This window comes from Curcuma longa, unplaced genomic scaffold, assembly GCF_044706935.1.
Source record: "Curcuma longa cultivar G26 ecotype Majalengka, Jawa Barat unplaced genomic scaffold, ITB_CL_G26_1.1 contig_19990, whole genome shotgun sequence".
Taxonomy (NCBI): Eukaryota; Viridiplantae; Streptophyta; class Magnoliopsida; order Zingiberales; family Zingiberaceae; genus Curcuma; species Curcuma longa.
The window spans coordinates 1-20,744 of record NW_027431244.1 but is presented as its reverse complement, the minus strand read 5'-3'; the positions used below and the strand labels follow the sequence as shown (position 1 = coordinate 20,744).

The window sequence follows — 20,744 nt, the reverse complement described above, 5'->3', positions numbered from 1 at the left end:
TTCAGATAAAAAGAACTGACCTGCAAAGTAATTTTGGCAAGTCAGACAACAGCCTACCTCAGATATATTTTCAAATTTGGGTGGAATTTCTTTCACTTATGAACGATTCATTCATATCACAAGATTGAATGAGTTGGAAGTATGTGCTTCCAGGATTGATGTTACTCTCTCAGAGAGAGAGGGGCATCTTCCTGTCTTCTCCTCGTCTCCTTTTTTTCTACTTGTAATTATTAATTGATCCAACTCTACTTTCGATGGATTCTCTGATCACAAGTACAACAGTAGATTAGAGAATAGACTTAACCATAATGAACGGTCATAACAGAGAATCTATAAACACTCAGTCCAGGAGTTAATCACAGGCAAAGGAATGATTTTATTGATAACCTAGTTAGTAAAATCGTGAAAGGGCCTGCATAGGTTACATAATGGAGTTGTAAAATACGAGTTTATACAAGAGCGATACACTTTCTATGAGCAATGAAGCATCTATGGAAACTTGTGTGCAAGCATAGCAATCTCCTATATCTCACATGAATCTGTTTCTGAGCGGCCAAAAAATGCATAGCGGTTGTTCGCAACTATGTCATAAGCAAAATCCCTCACAAACCTATGAAATTTTAGCACAAACATTTCAGTGAGACCAAGACATAACAGTTGAGCCTACCATCCACATAGGATAATTGAGACTTACAGTGGGGCAATCTTCAAGAAGAAAGCGAATTGAGGAAACGGGAGGCCAAGAAACTCCATAATCCTGAGGACAGCTTCTGACTTTATAGAAGACCTAGAATAACACAACAGAAAGTAGAAACTTCGTTACTGAAAGTTCTATGCTCTCACTGTGCCCCCTATATGACCCCTTAAGACAAGGACATGTATACAAACAACCAAGTTCACATAATGTCCTGATCCACAGGAGTATTTAAATATAGTACTCTTACAAATTAGAATGTGAAGGATGGTAACTTCTGCTGGGTTGGCTCGAACATTGTGCTATTAAGACTCACCAATCATAACTGCAAGGGAGGCTTCATGCAAAGCATTTTTCTGGTGGAAATTAGATTGGTAGATAAGTCGACCCTTGTTGGAAGAGAAAATGCCTTTGAACCTTCTTTAATGTGAATGTAAATGAATTAAATGTTCATTAACAAGCTTGGTGTTCGATTTGGTAAGAGCTTGTTTATGTTCATTCGATATACATAAAGTCAATTAAATGAACAAGCTTGAACAGCTCATTAAACTAAAATAAACATGCTTGAACACATATATATTTAACTCCTTAATATTCATGAACAAGGATTGTGAACTGTTTGTGAACAATATTCATGAACAAAGCTTGTGAACTATGTTCATTAATAAAACTCTCATTAACATGATAAATAAATAAATAAACTTTTAAAATGAATAAACAAACTTGTATTATCAAGTTTAATAATCAATCAAACAAGCTTAAAATTATAAACTTTTCAAACAATCAATAAGCTTGAACTGAGAACTCGATAACATTTAAACGAACCAAGCTTCAATCTCATAAAAAAAAAAACGAACCAAGCTCAAGCCAAGCTTGAACAATCATTTCAACGGCTTGGTTCATTTTAGGCTCGACTTAGCTTGGCTCAGTTACCTTATCAAACAAGCTTGAACACCACAAAGCTTGTCTTGTTTATAGCCCTGTGCAAATCTCTTAGAAGGGAAGAGTGAGTGGGGGCTATGAAGTTTACAATTTGTTTTTTTTTGGTGCCAAAATTGGGATGATGCCTTCAGATAGATGCAACAATTGTTCAAAATGCATGCAACAACTATTGGGATGATAAGGATTGAATCCTCAAACATGAGGTGAAGTTTTGCTTTTATTCCTCAAACGGTGTTGAGAGAGGAGTCATGTACAGATAAGAGCATTACAATAGAATGAAAGCAAGGCTCGTCTAGGTAACTATGATTGGCTTGGATACTCTATGAATTGATGTAAGTTCAGGACAAATCATTTTATATTACTCTTGTGATTATTTATGGTTGTTTATGCTTGTCAAGGAGGTTGTCGTCAATGTTACACAAGATGTTTGGGGTATTGCCTTCCCTGTGGAAGACATTGTTTCACTGCGTGGCTTTTGGTGGGTGATTCGCATCAGCAGATTACAACACTCTTATTGGGGTCATACTATTCCTTATGATAATGTTAATCTCAATAACCCAACAAATTCAAATTGATGATATCAGCTTATTTTAGCTGACGAAGGCCATCAAAGGTCATGGCAGTGTTCACTTTTATCCAAAAATGAGACAATTGGAGATAACTTACATATAAAAAAAACAACATGATGATAACACAGAAACTGAGAACGGTATTACCTGTCTTTTTCGACAAGTACTACACTGGAAATATCGTCGGGTGATCTCCCGCATCTCTGCAGAAGTTTCCTGCCGGATTCACTCTGAAGCGCCTCGTACCTAATCATTCTGCATAGAAGAAATAGTTCGATGAAAAAAAATGTACTAGACGACCGGCTACCCGATAAAATTACTATTTGAGCAAAGGGGGAACACGAAGAAGAAAACGGGAAGGAACATGAGACCTGTTGCGATCGTTGTCGCGCACAAATCTGACTCCACCGTTGCACAAATTGCACACGCCTGCGGCCACCGGCACACCACAGAGGTTGATTAGGGCAGGAATTCAATTGGAGAAGAAGGAAAAGGAAGAGGACGCGGCAGGCGTTACCGTCGAAGAGCATGATCGGCCTGGAGTCGGTTTGGAAGAACTCGGCGTCGGTGACCTTCACCCAGTCGACGGAGGCGGAGGAGGAGGAAGGCAGAGACTGGATCCCAAGTGCAGCTACTCGGCGCTTGGGTTTGCCTGAACCTTACTGGGGTTGCGCCGATGGGTAGAGAGCCGAGCGCGACGGGAAGGACGAGCGTCATGCCGCTGTGAGAACTGTAGAAGGCAAGATCTTGGCTTGCAGTGCCAATAGAGAAGGATTGGTGATTTGATCTTTCCCTTGGCTCCTTTGAGCATTTGCCAATTGCCGTGGTAGAAAATTGGGTACGTTGGCGTCGGCTGAGCCACAATTTAGGTACATTATTTCTGGTCTCCTGACGCGGATGTGATAATGTTAGGGTTTTAGGGTTTAACCACAAGCACCTCGCCTCGTGGGCGACTCCCTGGCCGGCAACCAGCTGGAGTCTCTCCTCTGCATCCTCGCCACCCGGAAGAACCCGAGCTCGTCGGCCGCGACGGTGAGGACAAGTTCCGGCCGTGGGTGTTCCGCCGCCGAAACGCCACCGTCTCCATATTTTGGACACGCTTCCTCGTGAAGGGCATGGAGAAGAACGCGCCTGCGGGATGAATAACAACACTCTGTTCTTGGAGAGCGCCAAGGGCGGCTAGTCGCCGATGTTCCCCACGATGGTCAGAAGTTGGCGAAGGAGGCTAAGGAAGAGGGGCATTACGATGTCTGCTATCCGATTGCGGAGGCGACGCCCGGCAAGACCGGGCAGGAGGAACAGTGAGCCGAGGCAATTGAGAGCGACCACCAAGGAAGCTTCGACGCCATGGAATCCGACGGCAACGGCCAACGGTCCTTTACAATAGGTTCCACCATGAGCAAGTAAAAAAAATGGTGAAAATAAAAGATTGTCTACTACGTACATTTCTTTCGCATGCACAAACTGGCATAAGCCGATGATGACAAATTCCCCTACAAAGTAAGGTGTAAGAACCAGGATTCTGAATTCAACAGGAACCTTACAAAATTCCATGTTCTAAAGATTGCATCAAAGAAAGATTTGTGCATACTCAATTTGTTTATCAAAAGCCACATCTTGAGAAGTGCATCCAGTAGCGCAAAACCCTCAGACTTCAAACTAAATTGATCTACACAAAAACTAAAACATCCAATCAAATGCAATGGCTACGGGCAAAGCCCTCTGCTGAAAGCAAACCTGTAATCAGGCGTTTAAGCCTGCTGGCGCACAAGCCAGGCTTAAGGTCATTGAGACCTTTCGCATAGTAGTGTGAATCACTGTCTTTTGAGATCGTTCCGTCAAGCCATGCACTAGGGAAACCCATCAGGATTACGACCCAAAAGCTGCTTGTCGATCATGTTGAGTACTAGTTCATCTCTACCAAACTTCTTTGCAAAAGGCGCATTGCTATTTACCATTCTTGCAAAGTCACCGAGGGTACAAAGTGAGGCTGCTGCTTTGGAGGGTTATCCCAAGAAATGATGGAGATCATGATTGACCGTGGTGTTGCGAAACTCTGGAACATTGCAGATGACGGTGTGGAAATAACCTCGGGAGAGGAGAAAAATTAGCATTATACATTAGGATTGTGCGTGGAAGGTTGTCCCAATATGCAGTATTCAATGAACTGACGAAAAAGCATCATCCCAGCAGAACCTAGAACTCAAAAAATATATAATATATAAAACAATATAATCATCATAAACACAAACTTTTAGCATATCTGAACTAAAATAGCGGTTTTGTTTGTATGAATACATCATTTAGATCTTCATACAAATAGCAGAACAAAGGGTTACTTTAGCCCATATTTAAATTGAGTAATGAATGCCAGTTTAGCCCATATTTAAATTTCTCTTTATAGCAGCGTGCATGAGTCATGATAGATGAGTTGTGGCTCCAGATTGCATTAACAAGACTCTCATGCACTACAGTATGGTAGCCATGTCAATGCGCTCATAAATTTGCCATTCTTTTTCTGCTAGCTTATAAATGGTTCTGCATAAAAGTATTAGAACTAGTTAAAGCAAGATAGTAGTCCCATCTACTGTAATGCTGGTGGACTCTCCTTGTGCTTTCCTTGTTCCGAAAAATGAAAATTCAACAAAGCGTTGTTATATGTTTCAACAAATGTAATTGTCAAAATTTGGAGCACACTAGAATAAAGCAATTTGCATCGGAGGAACTCAACCAAGAAAAGAAGGTTACCTGTGAAAAGCTTGAATGCAGGAGGTAGGCTTCTTTTCTCAGAAATCGAAAACACATCTGACTTCTGGAGAGTATAAGCCCAGGATCTACAATTATTGGCTTGGCCCTCTGGTTCCTGCAAAAGTGTGCCATGTTAGAAATATGGCATAGCATAAAACATAACCAAGAGGATCGAGTGAAATTAGTTCATTAAACTTTAGATATTTTACATGCTCTTTCCATCCAATGTTGCAAGTGTGCTTAATAAAGTTTAGATGTCGCGGTAAAGATGGCAGCGTATAGAGCAGATCATCAAGGAGAAAGGGGGAAATAGCGATGAGTTGGACATTAAAAAGCGAACAGAAACCATACGTAACACTATCTCATGAACAATGAAGAAAATATTAAATAAAAAGAATGAGGTGAACCAAATAATTTTAAAAAATCACACGCAGAAGTTTTTTTAATCATCTCATTCCTCACTTGACAAAGTAAAATAAGCAAGTTACAAAATATCAAGATACAAGTGTTAAGGAAGCTCTTTTTTTATATATATAATCTAGATGTCTGAACTTCGCCCCACTAATCCTAGAGATAGACGATCTTTCCTATTGGTTCGCCTACTAGATAAATCTAGAATCATAGTTTAAAACTTTGTTCTGTACCGGACAAAACGAGTGAAATTTATCGTTCCGCCCACCGCCCCGTCACCGGCACCGTAGGCCACCGAAGGGGCGGTGGGCGGAACGATAAATTTCGCTCGTTTTGTCCGAAATATTTTATATTTAAAAAAATATCAAAACCATATCGGCATGATACAATATAGTACTGAAATTGTATCGTTCTGATCATAATATGAAACTCTAATACATATCGAGTGTTTACACCATTTTCCAAGCACAACTTATGCATTGAGAAAGATACTTTAGTTATATCTGTGGAGGAGAAAATAGGAGCATTCAGACTAATATCCTCATAGCTACGGTATCGAGCTCCTCTCTCGGGTCGGGGAGAGATCCGTCTCTTCCCAACTGCATGGTTTGAGGGATGCATTGCACCTTAGGGAATTCCTGGACAGGTAGATCACTCCACCCTTTCACTAACAATCTCCTATTCCATTAATTTATCAGACTTCATTCGACTTCACTCCTCAGTCCAACTTAAACGGAGGACATGTGATGCAGCCCAGGTAGACTCAATCAAGTCGTCACCCTTTCACGACCCTATACGCTACGCCGGCACCCTCCATAACAACAAAGTCTCACCAGCACCGACTTCTATTACACACATGGCCACAGTGGTTCCGGGACAATGAAGAATCTAGTTATGCGGGCTCTTTCTGACCTTAACCTCCGACAATTCCTGATGCAAAATCGACCCCAACAAGGTTGCCTACCTGGAAAGCGACGTCAGTCTAACAACCAGACAGAGTTAGGAGTACGGACCAACAGCTGGTGCCGCTAGAGCATCAGCCCACTCATACGATTGGCTAGTGGATAGCGCTTCACTTGTGCGGTCATCCACGTAACCCGCCATCTCTGCGGCTATATAAGGTTCCACAAAGGTAAATGAAAGTATGATTTTCTTCTCACACGCGAAAGCAACTCTCTATCTTCTTCGAGCTCTTTCGCCCTCTCGCGCGTGTATGTGAGTTTCTCACCTCAGCACATCACTGACTTGACAATTAGAATCACGTCGGCAATGTCAGCCCCCAGTTGACGAGCTTTGATCCACAGGACACAAGGAGTGCACACACCGAAGGACCGACGACATCATTACTTCGGAGGAAGAAGGAGAGGAGGAGCCCGAGCGAGTGAAGGACACCATCAATCGCACTAATTTTTCTCTTAACGAACAGCTGCTGGGAAAAAGGCAAATGATTCAAGGAGTCAATTTCGAGCTTGTAATCTTCAAGGAGGTGAACGTTTCCAACAGTCTCATAACCATATATGCTAAGTTGAAATCCATGGACGATGCGAGGAATTGTGTTTGACATGATGCCTCGTAGGGAAATCATGTCACGGAAAGCTTTAGTTTCCGGATATGCTCGAAATGAGCAATGTGAAGTAGATATTGAGGTATCTTCCTCCTTGATCTTATATTGCATACCAAATCAGTAGACATTTGGTAGCATCTTGAGTGTGATTAGTGCAACTGAAATGGTTTCGTTGACTTATGTACAGAGCTGCCACAATCGCATCCTCAAGTTGGGTCGCGATACGAATGCCTGTGTTACAGGTGCTCTCATCGACTTGTGCATGAAGAGTGAAAGCATTTACAAGTTCCAAAGAGGTTGGAAGAAACTCCTCGTAAGTCCAATGCGCAAAAGCTTGAAGGCACTTGTTTACTGCTGATATTCATCATAATATTCATAGACACCCAAGTTTGTTTAAGATTCCAGGATTATTATGACAACTTCTATGAATTTTCCTTTCTATTAGTGAACATATAAATAAGTTATCTGAGAGCAAATAAATGTGGAATAATAAAAAAGAAGGAATTACATAACATGTTTCTAAATCAATAAACAAGCAGCCTCAATGCATAGTATGATAAAATAGCAAGTAAGACAGAAAAAAGTTATACATTCATGTCACTGAAAGAAAATAGCTTGGCAGACCTTTCTGGCTAATAAAGTATAGTAAAATTCTAAACAATATATTGTGATTCGTTCCTCAATCAAGAAGCAGAATATGCAACACAGTGAGAAAAGCAAGAGAGCAATGGAAATCTAATAAAATAAAAAAGACAAGGGGGAAAAATATATCCTGCCTGCAAAAAAATGGAATTCACAATGAAAAGAATCTTCAACTTACTGGTTGAGTTCTATCACCATGAATAGATGTTGCATGAAAACCATCTTCACAACCACCTCTCCAAGTTATCAGTTGCTCTTCTAGTTTCCACAAATACTAAGGTCAAATCATGCTACAAGAACAAAGAGTATCTTCACAAACCCATGCTGAAACACCGAATATCTTTTATTAAAAATAAAAGGTGAAAGAAAAAAGTAGTACAATGGTTAACAGGACTCAATCAATTTAACTTCCTATAATTTCCAAATTCTCCTTGTGCCTAGAGGAGATTCATTAAGTAATCACTTTTCTTCATATCAGGTTACATATTCAACTCTTTGAGCAATCAAACCTGTGCTAGATCCTTCCCACTGACAAAAAAAAAATGTTGTTGGACAGGAAATCTGAAGGCAACACTACAAAAGTGAATTATCAGTCAAATTACGAAATAACAAACAGTAATCTAAAACCAAGAAGACATGTACAGGGTTTAGAAAAACACGATAGACATGATCTTGTCATTTAAGCTTCTAAAAAATTTTCACCAATGGAAGTTTGAGACTTTTTTTTTTTTGGCCAAGTATGAGCGAAATGAATGATCCATTCCAAGCATCTACCAGTCCTTTGAAAATGCAGGCTAGATTTATACTACTATCCATGCAACAAAATATCCACGGTAAGGAATTACTGAGTGATTAAAACACAAACCTGAATCTCCTGGGGAAAGGTCGCACTAAAGAGCATTATTTGTCTTCTAGTCGGAGGAGGCATGTCCATCTGCTCCACTATTCTCCTGATCTGTGGCTCAAAACCCACTATCCAACCTGATCTGCTTCATCAAATGCCAAATATTTGATGTCGCGAAGAGAAATTCTAGTCCTCTCTAACAGATCCAACAAACGCCCAGGGTGTTGCGACTAAGATTTCGACACCTCGCTCTAAAGAACGCAGCTCTTAATCTCACAGGAACGCCACCAAAATCAAAGAAAGATTAAACAACGCACGTTTTCATTTTTTTTTTAAATACGAGCCGTTTTATGCTGAAGATTAGTGTTTGCGAGATACAGTACGATAATAACAATTAAGGATATCTCCAAAACAATGTACCTGATGAGAGATTGGAAGCTCCGCCATAGGCAACGACAACTCTGACACATGTTTGATAAGCAAACTTCTTGGCTTCTTCATAAATCTTTAGTGTAGAGCAAAGTAGCAAACAACATGTCTAAAATACAAACGTTGGAATATTGAAGTAAAAAAAAAAAGCAGCAGACAAGCACCAGCACAACAGTCGTTCAGCAACAAATGGAATGATACTAGTCACAGAAACACATTGTACAGTGTCCTTGTTCATATACATAAAACTTTGCCATCTACACAAAAAAGAGAAATAAAAGTAGAAGTGGAACCTTAAAGATTACTGCAACATGAGCCTTCAACAATACAGTAATCAAGCAATCTATACTGAGAATAAATAGACATAAATAACTGAACATCTAGAGCCGGCAATCTCCCAACATGTAGATCCTTACTCCCCAAATGAGAAGAAACAATATTTGAACTTGAGAGGAAAGGAAGATCATCAGCAATTAACACCACACTGTCCCATTTGAACAGCCTTTTGTGTGGGAGAAGTGAATGGATCAATATGAACCCACAGCAACGAGAAGATGGAAGCAAGCAGAATGGACCAGACAATAACAATGGTGGGGGTTCTGTTCTGCCGCCCCATGAGACCCTTGAGGAAAGGATACAGATGAGCAATCACCCAGAACGCGAAGAAAAGCCTTCCAAACAAGGGGCCCCAGGATTGGTAGCCGCTGTTGACCGCGTAAGATACGCCGGCAACAATCCCTACCATGTTGATGACCAAGACAGTGGTTGGGGGGATGAGAAGGCTTGTCCACTTGAAGACGTAGAGTTCAGCGAAATCTCCATCATCATCAGAGGACTTTGATGTAACAGTAAAGCTTGTGTCTATGCCTGCCAACACCTTGAGCAAACCCTGGAAGACAGCAAATAAATGGGCAGATGTGCCACCAATGACCCAGAACTGCTCATTTCTCCACCAGTCCTCAATGCCGACACCACTCCACCTGAGCTCAAGAATACCCGTAGCAAAAATAGAAATGAAGAGCAGAATGAACCACATGCCTGCATAATTGCTGATCTGTGGAAGTCAAGAAGGATCAAAACAAAAAGAGCTCAGTAATACAAAAGAGAATAATTAAAATTAAGAAAATATAACTGGAAAATTTTTGCAAGAGATTCAGGAAAATCTACTACTAATTTTAATCCGAGACTGAACTATTGAGAGGTTGATGTTTGTTAAGTATCAACCTAAAATGCCAAAATGGCACTAACTGCTAGCTCTGCTAAAGTTGTATAAACAAAATAAGGCATAAGGTTTCAAACAAGAAATACTTCTACATAAACCATAATATAGAATTTGCTAAGACAATATACATAGCAGAGGAAATAATTTTGCTGGCAATAATTTGCTTTTTTATAGTTCTAAATGAAAATTCCTAAAAAAAAAAATAACAATGCTTGCGCGTGGAATCAAAAGAGAGATCATATAAGGCTTTAAGCAAAGAGCTGACCTCAGGAATAATAAATTTTCCTGTCAGAAGGCAAATGGCAGGAAGAACACAGTAGGCGATCAGTGGGATAGAAGTGATTGGATAAACTATGGTATTGATGTATGCCAGCCTTTCCAAAAGCTTCAATCTTCCACTGTAACCGTACCATATAGGGCAATGCCTACTGAGCAGAATCTCCACTGATCCCAAGGCCCACCGCAGCACTTGGTTAAGGCGATCAGAAAGATTGATTGGAGCAGAACCCTTAAATGCGGGACGAGGTGGCATACAGTATATGGAAATCCACCCACGAGCATGCATCTTAAACCCAGTAAGAATATCCTCTGTAACTGAGCCGTATATCCAGCCAATCTGAATGCATGTGCACTAGCGCAATTTAGCAATTTCTTTTTAACAGAGAACTAAATAAAGCAAGGCAATGGAGTGTCATAAACTGACCTCTTTTCCCCATTCGGTTTTGTCTTCATAGCCACAGCTAATAACATGTATGGCTTCCTTCAGAAGAGATGCCGGATCAGTGGATGGTGGTATGCCTCCTTGCTCCATAAAGGTGGAAGCAATGAAAATTGGTGACTGACCAAATCGCTTTTCCAAATTCCTCTGGGACATAAGCAGTGACCTCTCATCCTCATAACCTTAAAGATGCAAACAAGGAAGAAATCTCAAGTTTCATAATGTAACCTTAAAGATGCAAACAAAGAAGATGGCTCAAATTTCATAACGTAGAAAATGGAGACAATGAAGAAAGCCGATAACAAGCCAGGATTAGACCATAGAACAGGATATCTTGGATTAACAGAATCTCATGCAAATTAAAGTACGTATATTGTGTCCCTCAGGGACACAATAATCATGCTTGTGTCTGGTAAACAACCTATGCATACTAGATATAAATGGAAAATACCATATCAAGAAAGAGAGAATCTAAATTGACAAAAAACAAACAACACTCCATATGCATGAACTTTTAAAAAGATCAAAGCAATAATATTTGCCTTAAGTCTAATCAAAATGAGTTATTTTTTGAGTAAAACGGAATATATAGAAGGATGTGTTCAGTAGTGATGTGCAAATACACAAATATCAGGACCTCCAACATAGAGACATTGTTATCATAGAATAATATGCTCCTAATGAATTTAAAAGAAAATATATATATACATAAGAAAAACTACTGCTATAGTAAACAAGGCAAAGTGGGTTGACAGACAAAAAGGAGAGAAGAGGGGTAGCTAAATGTCTGATGCACGATAGGAAAAAGGTAATAAATCCAAAAATGCCATGAAAGTAAACTTTGTATAGAAATGTATATGTCTGAATCCTATTCCAAGATCAAAAAGTAGGATCTTGCTATGCAACAGATGTTCTTGCCCTCGTCCTATACTTTATGCTTGCATGTCTCTCAATCTAATTCTGAAATTTTGATTATACATGCTAGCTTGTTTACTAGTTCTTTGATTATGAACCAAAACACAGAAAAAAGGATAAATCATTTACTACCTTCTATGCCTTCTTCCACATCTTCCATATTGAAGATGGGAACCGAAGATTCAGTTCTCTTCATAGCTCTTTTCTTGCTATCAATATAGCTCTTATCCCCACCCTTTCGTTTCTTTCTTGAACCACAACAACTCTTGAACACAATGTTTGGCTCTAGATCAGCCTCAGTCAATACAGGATCATAGCCATACAAAGCCTGCCTGTTGAAACAACATCCTGTTCCCACATAGACAGGACCTTGGATGCCATCTAAACCTTTCAAGTTGATCTGTGAAATATCATAATAAATAAGAGAAATCTTTTTTGCTACAAAAGTGCATTTGTATTATTGTTATATATCTCACATCGAAAAACACAATATTGCGATTGGCATATCGATCGTGTAAGTCAATGCCATCGAACCGTTGAGGAAATTGTACGTAGCACGTCTTCCTTCCAAGAGCAGGATCCATCATAAAGCACATTGCTTCCCGAAGAGCTTTGCTATTGTTGAAGTAGTGATCACAATCCACGTTCAGAAGGTAGGCACCATTGGTTAAGACAGCAGATACCCGGATCTAAACAGAAAAAACAAAAATAGAGGTTGAACCAAGAATCAACATCCATGTAGGTGATAAACACAGAATATATAACAAGTATACAAGCATAAGACAAAGGATACAAACCAAGGCATTCATTGCACCGGCTTTTTTATGGTGCTGGAAACCTGGTCTCTTCTCACGGGAAACATATACAAGCCGAGGTAGTTCGTTGCCATCAGTATCAAGCCCTCCGCTGTGTCCTAGAAAGACCTGTATTTGACCAACAAGTCATATAAAGAAGCAGTTGTAGAACAGTAGAACCTACAGTGAAAAAAATGAACCTGTATCATGCCAGGATGATCCCTTGGATTATTTCCAGGCCAAGGAGTTCCATCTTGCATTGTCCAACCTTCCTCTGGAGTTTTCTGTGCTTTGGCAACAAGAGCATTTATGCGAACCTTATACTCCTCATATTCTCTCTGAAATGAAATAGCTCATGTATCAATACATCTAATAGCCATTAGCCCAGAGGATATAAGCAACTATTTCACATTCTTACCTTCATTGCTCTCCGTTCTTTAACAAAAGAAGGTTGGATTTTGTCTTTCAGGTAATCTATCTTTTGGGCAAAATAAAACTCTGGGGCCCTGGGTTCAATATTATGCTTTTTGCAAAAAGGTACCCACTTCCTTGCAAATTCAGCGGTCTCTGATAGGGCTTCAAAAGTAAGCATCGCCGAACCATCGTCAGAAACATAGCATGAAACTTTGTCAACAGGGTAATCCACAGCGAGAATAGACAAAACTGTGTTGGCAGTTACAAGAGGAGGTTCTTTCAGAGGATCGACTGTACTGACAAACACATCAATAGGGGCTAGCTGTGACAGTTCACCTTCTCTATCATACCTACAAGTGTGTGTTTTAAGAAAGAAGAATGTAAGTTATAGAACAAATGGGTAGAATATCATGTAAGTTATTGAACTAAAAACTAACCTCAATGCAAGCCTCTCAAGGTAAGTCTCACGATTGATCGGATACCATTTTGGAAATTGATCGAGAAGCCATGACAAAGCAAACCAAATCTCACAAATGACCGAGGTTAGCCACAGAGGATAAGCATCATGAACTGGATGAGTTACACGATATTGGAAGAAGAAACATAAAATGATAAGTCGAAGTATGATGACCACACGATAGAGGTTTAGTTGGTTAGAAGGAATTGGCACTATGCGGCTCAGAGGTAGACGAGCATCATCAGCCCTACAAGAAAGCAACACTCGGCGTATTAGTTATATAAGAATTTCAACATTTAGGAAGGAACTAGCTAGGGAATGAAAGAGAGCAGGAAAAACTTTAAAAGATCGTGAAATATTTTTCATCCAAAAATAACTCAAAATATATTTAAAAAGATTTTTTTAAAAAAAAATTAAGCTCAGAGTTGAGTTCTATTGCACATGAAAGTGAATTTACTACCAAATTCAGATGGAAGAGAACAAAGGAAACTACGCAAAGATTTCCCCAACCTTTTCATTCACTTCAGTTTTTTTGCCAAAGGAAACAGAGGGAAAGTGTAGCTGGGAAAATTTTATCCATCAATTTATTTCTGCCCCGTTTTCTTTCCTCCATAGGAAACACGCCCTCAAGGAATTGGAAAATGAAAAAAAAAACTGAGCCATAATAGGGAAATGCAAATCCTGAATTCTAGTCCTTTGGAAGGAAAAGAATGCAACTCTAGAATTATAGCTTACATAAAAATAACACATTTAGGACCTGAAAATAAAAGAATGAGGCACAAGTGGATAAATGCAAGTCCTTACATTTGCAGATCTTCACCATTTGAACCAGTTCCTTCCATATCTCCTTTTCCATCATTGTATTTGTTAGTCATTTGCAACATGTTTTTGTCCTGCTTGAGCTTCCAACCTTCAACTCTTTCTTTCCAATCAACACTGCCAAGTCCATAAGAGTTCAAGTCTTTTGAAGGATCCACAATCCTTACAGGAACTGCAAAGTAAAAACCCCATATAACAATCAAGCCATTTAGTTAACTTTAGCATTGCGTATGATTATAGGATTATATATTACCTGGCATGCTGGGATCCACATATCCCGATGATGGACTTCGAATAGACTGACGATCAGGTGTTGCATCAGGTAATTCTCCAGAAATCTGGAAATTGGTAATGATGGTAAGATTAAGCAGAAGGTTGACTGACAATGAATCATCATGTTATTATCAATATTTGGAGATAGGTTTTGCAATTGTGAAGAATTAGAGGAGAATAGCAATTATAAATATATCTTTGTTAAACAAGCCAAGTGAAACATATTTTGGATGTGACAAAAATCAATGTACACTAATTATCTGAATTTGCAGATCAGAAAGGTCACAAAATGATGAGCACAAGGAAATGACTGAAAACAAGTTTTAGGATATTCTGAAGCCATGAATATCAGTGCACAATGAATGAGAGACAAGAAGAGACAAAAAGGTTTCAAGTTATTGACCATTGATGGAATATATAATCAATCTCCAAAGGTTACAAATATATCAAAGATTATGTTTCCTTGAGATGAGGTGTGCCTTTATTCAAAGGGAAAAAATATAGGCGATCAAGACAAACATTTTTGCAAGTTGCCTTGCAGGATTCCTCATCTTATGTAGCTCAAAAGAGACTCCAAAGTGTACTAATGGTGTTTGCAAATACAAAATAATACTTAACATGGCTACAGAGGGGGAAACAGATCGACACGGAAAACAATAGATAGCATCTTTTTAACATAGATCTCACTTTCACTCTCTTTCGTGGCTCTCATTTTGCTTTCCATGAAAACAGTCTTTGTGATCTGTTTGTCAAATTTATCTGAATAGCCTATTTGTTGTTACAGACACAATGATTTGCAATCGCTATATTTATCCATCAACTCTGTCAATCTAAAACATTGAAGGAATGCCAAAGGGATAATATATACAAGATTATTTCTTTTGATCTACCTGCTGCCCACTGGTCAAACGCGGAATACGGTGTTGAGGTTCATGTCTAGATGATGAAGATAAATCAACATCTTCTCCCTGCCATTTGCTTCCTGCCTTGAGATTGCCATGCCTGTAATTGAATTCATTATCCAGATCATCAACATCTTCCTCTTCCTCATCTCCCTCAACCCGAGGACTACCTGAAATGAATGATCATCAGCACTGAGGCAGATTAGATCTGTAATCCAGTGCCAGTAACAAATTTTACATAGAAAACAAAAAGGCAGATTGCTAATATTTCATTAGCAAAAAAGACTAGTGAGACTTTTATGTTACCCTTAAGCATGCCTATGTAACAAACATTTCAAAATAAACAAGATCAGAACTATCAAGGTTACCTTTGTGTCTCTTGTACCGAGTCTTGCATTGGGGACAAGACTTGTTTCCTTCCTTCCTCTCATACTCATAACAAGCTCGGCAAACTGGGAAGGCACACTCATTACAAGCAACAAACAGATCCCCTGTAGCTGAGAGCCCAACTGTATCACCACATATCTGACATTCTTGACCATTGAAGTTCTTCGCCATCTTTGGCTGCATTGTTGACAAAGACAAGGAGTAAAGAACAAGGTACTAGAAATATGAAAAAGTTTATGCAGTTGGAAGAAGCAGTTGTGAGTAGGAAGTTCATAATGTGTAAGGATTCAACGTTGTGAACATGAAGAGAGATACACAAAAAGCAGAATTAGAAGCTACCTCAAAATATTGGTGGGTTTTTCTCCTTTAACTAAAAAAAAGGGAAGCTATTTCAAGAATGTTCATGGTTTAAAGTTCAATCAGCTAATATTTCAGTTCAGTAAAATGAATAATTAAATCAAACACCTAAATGTAGCCCACAAACCATAATATGCAGTCCAAGCTCACATATTAGAACTTCCAAATAAATGATTTAATAGAATATTGCTCACAAGCATATAGGGCAAGCAGATGCCACTACAACTAGCATACAGATCTACGCAAGAGAAGGAGAGAGAAGCAGTAATTGAATTTCATAATATTGACATCTCTGGCAAAAAAGCAAAGGAGATTATGAGACCTAAACTATTAGAAGATAAAAAAGGCTGCTACGAGATCTAATTTGTTAAGCAAATAAGGAGGAAGAATCAGTGCAAAGTGCAATATACTGGATTTGTTCAAGGTCTGTCTTGATCCAGCTTTCCTCAATCATGCATCTTGAATAACATAATAAACTTAGATTATTTGAAGTAACTATTAGAAGAATCAACGGGGATATAAGCCAGTAGAACAGATACATGACATGAGTTTAACAAGAGTTACTGATAGACATTCAACGTTCGTAGCGAGAAACTAAAACACAATTTTCTCAACCCTCACATTTTGTGAAAAGGATCTTACAGGATGAATTCTTCCAATAACTATAGTGAAACACTTAGGCTAATCAACATCAATCTAAGTTTCATAGTGAAATTTGTCAGCGTAAATCCCAAATTAGATATTGACAGCAAAATAGGTTCAAAGTTCTAATTTTTCCTAAAATTAGCCACCAAAAGTTAGCGCAACCAGTCCGATTTCCCCTACTCCAGGTGGATTCATTTTATCACTCCATGAACCTGAAGTCAACCCACTGGCGACTTCAGTCCGCCGCTAGATCCGGCACACCAAACGACTAAAATGTCACTTGTTCCCTAAAAACCCCGAAGAAAACAAGTAAAATATCGGATCTTGGAGACCAGGAATCAGAATCAAGAGCGACAGAAAGGAACACCCACTCCGGAATCGCCTTCGTGGCGGATCATCACGAACTCATTCCTCTTGTGCGACCCTGCGACCATCCCAGCATTGGCTTCCATTGCTCCCGCAATCTCCCCAAAGATCCAACTTTTCACCCGCCTTCCTTGCTCAAATTTCTACAAAAACATCAGGGACAAACAGGGAGACAGAGGGGGAGATCGGTGCAGATTCCGCTACCGATCGGAGCTGAAGAAGCACCACCGACGACGGCTGAGGGCTCAATCACCACCTGATGCTATCTCCCACACAATGAACCCAGTTACCCCTCTCCTTTCCTGTCTCTATTAATACCAGCACAAGGAAGCTTCATAGTTAATTACTAATATGGATTCCTACAAGCTTAAATTAGAACTTTTCATTTTACCCCTAATAATTTATTTTTTAAACATACCCTCTAAATTCATAAATTTAACAAATACTTTCAAGGTTGTTTTTATTTGGCTGAATTTTATTTGAGCATGATAAGGAAAGAATTCCCTAGCTTTACCTCCTTCTCCATGCAAGTAAAATAATAAAAATAAAAAATTATATATGAATATATCTAAAAATCATACATTATAAATGAGATTTAAGTTGGCAAAGAGACAAATATAGGTATAAAAATTCTTTTAATCTATTTCATATTAATCGTACTTTTGTTATTTTTTTATTTAATTCTTGCTCTAATTTATATTTTAGGATGGATAGATTTTAAATAGATTCATAGAAAATAAATTTTACAAAAGGTCATATCAAGGTAGATCTTATTAGAGGTAGAGTAAATAATTGGTGTAATTTAAATAAAAGATGTGCTAAGGAAAGATACGAGTTTTAATAGAGGTGTTATTTAAATTGTGATTATGTGTGGAGTAAATGGGTGCTAATTAAAATGTTAAGAAAGATCATGTTAATATTAATAATATTTTAATACTTTCAAACTTATGACGGTATTTTATAAATTTGCTAAAATATAGGAGTTAATTGAAATTTTACCTTAAATTAAAAGATTTAATATTTTAATTAATTTAGTCATTGAATAACAGCGACGAGCTACCGGTCGCCCAACAGCGACTTCTCAATTACGCCGTAAAGAAAATATCAACGTCGAAGCGAAGGCCGTCCGATCGATGGTGGGGTGGAATGTGGAACATCAGATGCATGGGAGCTGCTGAGCGGTCGACGTCGTTTGGGGCTGTACACAGGCTGTCAGTGTCGTGGCGAGCTCGGGTGACCGGCTACTGCCGGTGGAGGGGCGAAGCGCTAGTTGGGTTGGGGTGTGTTTTGCGTCGGTGCCGCGTTACCGTAGGATGAGCTGTCGTTGTTCGAAAGCACCAGCTTATAATTCTTTGGCTGTTTTTCTCCGTTAATTACGAGAATTATTTTTAAATAATAATAATAATTTGAATCCATGGGAATTTGCATTTTTCTATGCCACTGTTTATTTAGAAGGGAAATTTAGGGTCATATGAGTTAAAATCGAACTAAGTTTGTTTTAAGTTGGTAAAATTTATTTGATATAATAATTGAGTTAAGTTAAATTTAAAATGAACTAAGTTACTGAAATAATTGTTTAGGTTTTGTTTGATTTTTTTTCTTCCAATTTGATTTTAGTTTGACCTTGATTTGTGAGTTCTTGATTCAAAGTTTTTTAGATTGCATAAAATTTTTAGATTTTTGAGATTTTTTAGTTGATTAATGAGTTTAATGTTATAAACTTATTTATTTGTTCTAAGAGTTTTGAATTGGTTAATCAACATAGTTGACAAAAAAATTATGATAAATATGTTAACAATCTATTTTCATCATTAACATTAACAAACTAAATATACATCTTCAATCATATTTATTTAATTTAATAAATTATTATATTTTATCAGGCAAAAATCAAAAGACAATCCTAAATTATGTAAATCATCAAAAGATATCTCTTTTTCAAAAATAAATTAAAAGGATGCTCCATCATATTGTATCCCAAGAATATCTCTTATTCTAACTAGCATTATTTTAGCAGCTACAACGTATAACATATAATACAATATTATTATAGTATTGTACATAATAGGTATTTAGTAGCTTTTGCAATTGTGTAACAACTATCTAAGTAACTTCTACAACTATTTTAAAATAATTTTGATCAATTTAATATGATTTTGATGAAGTTTAAATAATTTTAATGAAATTGATAAAGAATATTTTGATATAATAGTGTTCAAATTTTAAAATTTAGAATTTAAAATTTTAGAGTTTAGAGTTTAGTTACAACTATATAGCAACTACCTAAATAGTTGTTATAACTATTTTAAAGTGTTTTTGACAAACTTAAAGTAATTTTGATAAGTTCAAGCAATTCTTAATCCAATTGATAAAGAGTATTTGATATATAATAATTTTAATTAAAATGAAATAGATAATTTTTTATATTGTAGCAACTACCAAGTAGTTGCTACACCTAGTTAAACCCTAAAACTTTGAACCATAAATCCTATGAATACTATTATATCAAAATAGTTTTATCAACTTAGTCAAAATTATTTAAACTTCATCAAAATCACTTTAAATTAATCAAAATAACTCTAATATAGTTGTAAAAATTACTAAATAGTTATTATAATACCAACGGTATTGTACTAGGTGTTACACATTATAGCAGCTATATAATAACTTTTACATGTTATAATAGTTAATTGTAGCTGCTACAATAACGTTGAAAATAAGAAACAATGTTGTAATATCTATTCAATAGTTTCTATACATTATAATAGCTACCGATAGATACTATAATTGTAGGCAGTTTCGGAACTGCCCATCGGAACTGCCCACCACCAGCACGTCCCTCACGTTGCTGCCCACGAAGTGCACGATCTGCACTCCGTGGGATGCTGATCTCTCCCTATAAAAGGGAGACAAGCCAGCGATCAGAGGAGCTGAGTGCTTTTGAGAGACGAGGCACTGCTCTGTTGGGTGTTTGCGTCCAAGAGTGAAACGAAGGCTGCCGAAGAGGAAGGCGTGAGAGGTGTGCGAGAGATCATACCTTGGTGGTGTTAGCGTCCAAGATAAGAAGCTCTTTGGATTCGTTCCAGAGGTGTTATGCCGGAGATAACGAAAGAACAGCCGGCTGTGGATTTGGTTTGTGGAAATAGTGAGAGTTTTCCGACTGTGATCACTCCTCCGACAGAAGCAGTGCCGCCGGAGCCGGAGTCGAGGCACGCTACAACAGGTATTATTCAACATTGGTATCAGAGCATGGAAATTTACTTGTTGAGTTCTTCCAACGACGAAGAACAGAACAGAGAAAATGATTTTCTGTTCAGAGCAAATGGAATTAGATTTATTACCTGTTAGAGTTTGCCGGTTTCTGTTGTCGCTACAACGAGCCCCACACGCGCTGTCCGCGGCAGGGCGAGCGATGTGTTCGCCTGATTCCGGCGAGGCTGGCATGGAACCAGCGTCTGGCGTCGGCGGGAGGCAAGGATCCGGCGATTGATGTCGGCGGCGGACTCCTTCCTCCTTGGCACGACATGGGCAATAAGCCCCAGTGACCGGCAAGGTGTCGGCGTCGCCAGTGAAGCCTGTGCGCAGGCGAGGCCAGGCGCTGGTGACACTGGCGAAGGCGGTCGAAGTCCTCT

General features: G+C 38.5%; 2 protein-coding genes and 1 pseudogene across 2 annotated transcripts; all 3 read right to left on the bottom strand.

Moving 5' to 3' along the window:
- Nucleotides 1-367: 367 nt before the first annotated feature.
- LOC141817305 (DCC family protein At1g52590, chloroplastic) lies at nt 368-3,225 on the bottom strand. Its single transcript, XM_074704984.1, is given in 7 exon segments — nt 368-610; nt 695-787; nt 2,353-2,460; nt 2,577-2,634; nt 2,723-2,840; nt 2,842-3,002; nt 3,005-3,225. Coding segments are annotated over 7 exon segments (702 nt in total). The 5' UTR covers nt 3,081-3,225; the 3' UTR covers nt 368-522.
- Nucleotides 3,226-3,898: 673 nt separating this feature from the next.
- On the bottom strand, nt 3,899-6,468 carry LOC141817304 (beta-glucuronosyltransferase GlcAT14B-like; annotated as a pseudogene).
- Nucleotides 6,469-9,021: 2,553 nt separating this feature from the next.
- On the bottom strand, nt 9,022-17,406 carry LOC141817303 (putative cellulose synthase A catalytic subunit 1 [UDP-forming]). Its single transcript, XM_074704983.1, has 14 exons — nt 17,118-17,406; nt 15,726-15,921; nt 15,346-15,527; nt 14,436-14,520; nt 14,168-14,354; nt 13,344-13,610; nt 12,911-13,256; nt 12,693-12,830; nt 12,496-12,621; nt 12,175-12,387; nt 11,831-12,098; nt 10,769-10,965; nt 10,331-10,681; nt 9,022-9,897 (listed from the first exon to the last, which is right to left on the bottom strand). The coding sequence occupies exons 1-14, from the start codon at nt 17,196-17,198 to the stop codon at nt 9,310-9,312; spliced, it is 3,225 nt and encodes a 1,074-aa protein (XP_074561084.1). The 5' UTR covers nt 17,199-17,406; the 3' UTR covers nt 9,022-9,309.
- Between the last annotated feature and the right edge of the window lie 3,338 nt (nt 17,407-20,744).

Bases quoted from the DNA above. Each gene is read 5' to 3' on its own strand.
- LOC141817303 (XM_074704983.1), bottom strand. From the start codon at position 17,198: ATGGAAGCCAATGCTGGGATGGTCGCAGGGTCGCACAAGAGGAATGAG. The intron at 12,622-12,692 runs GTTCATTTTTTT...GGTCAAATACAG, and splicing joins ATCATCCTGGCATGATACAG to GTCTTTCTAGGACACAGCGG. The intron at 10,682-10,768 runs GTCAGTTTATGA...ACATGCATTCAG, and splicing joins AAACCGAATGGGGAAAAGAG to ATTGGCTGGATATACGGCTC.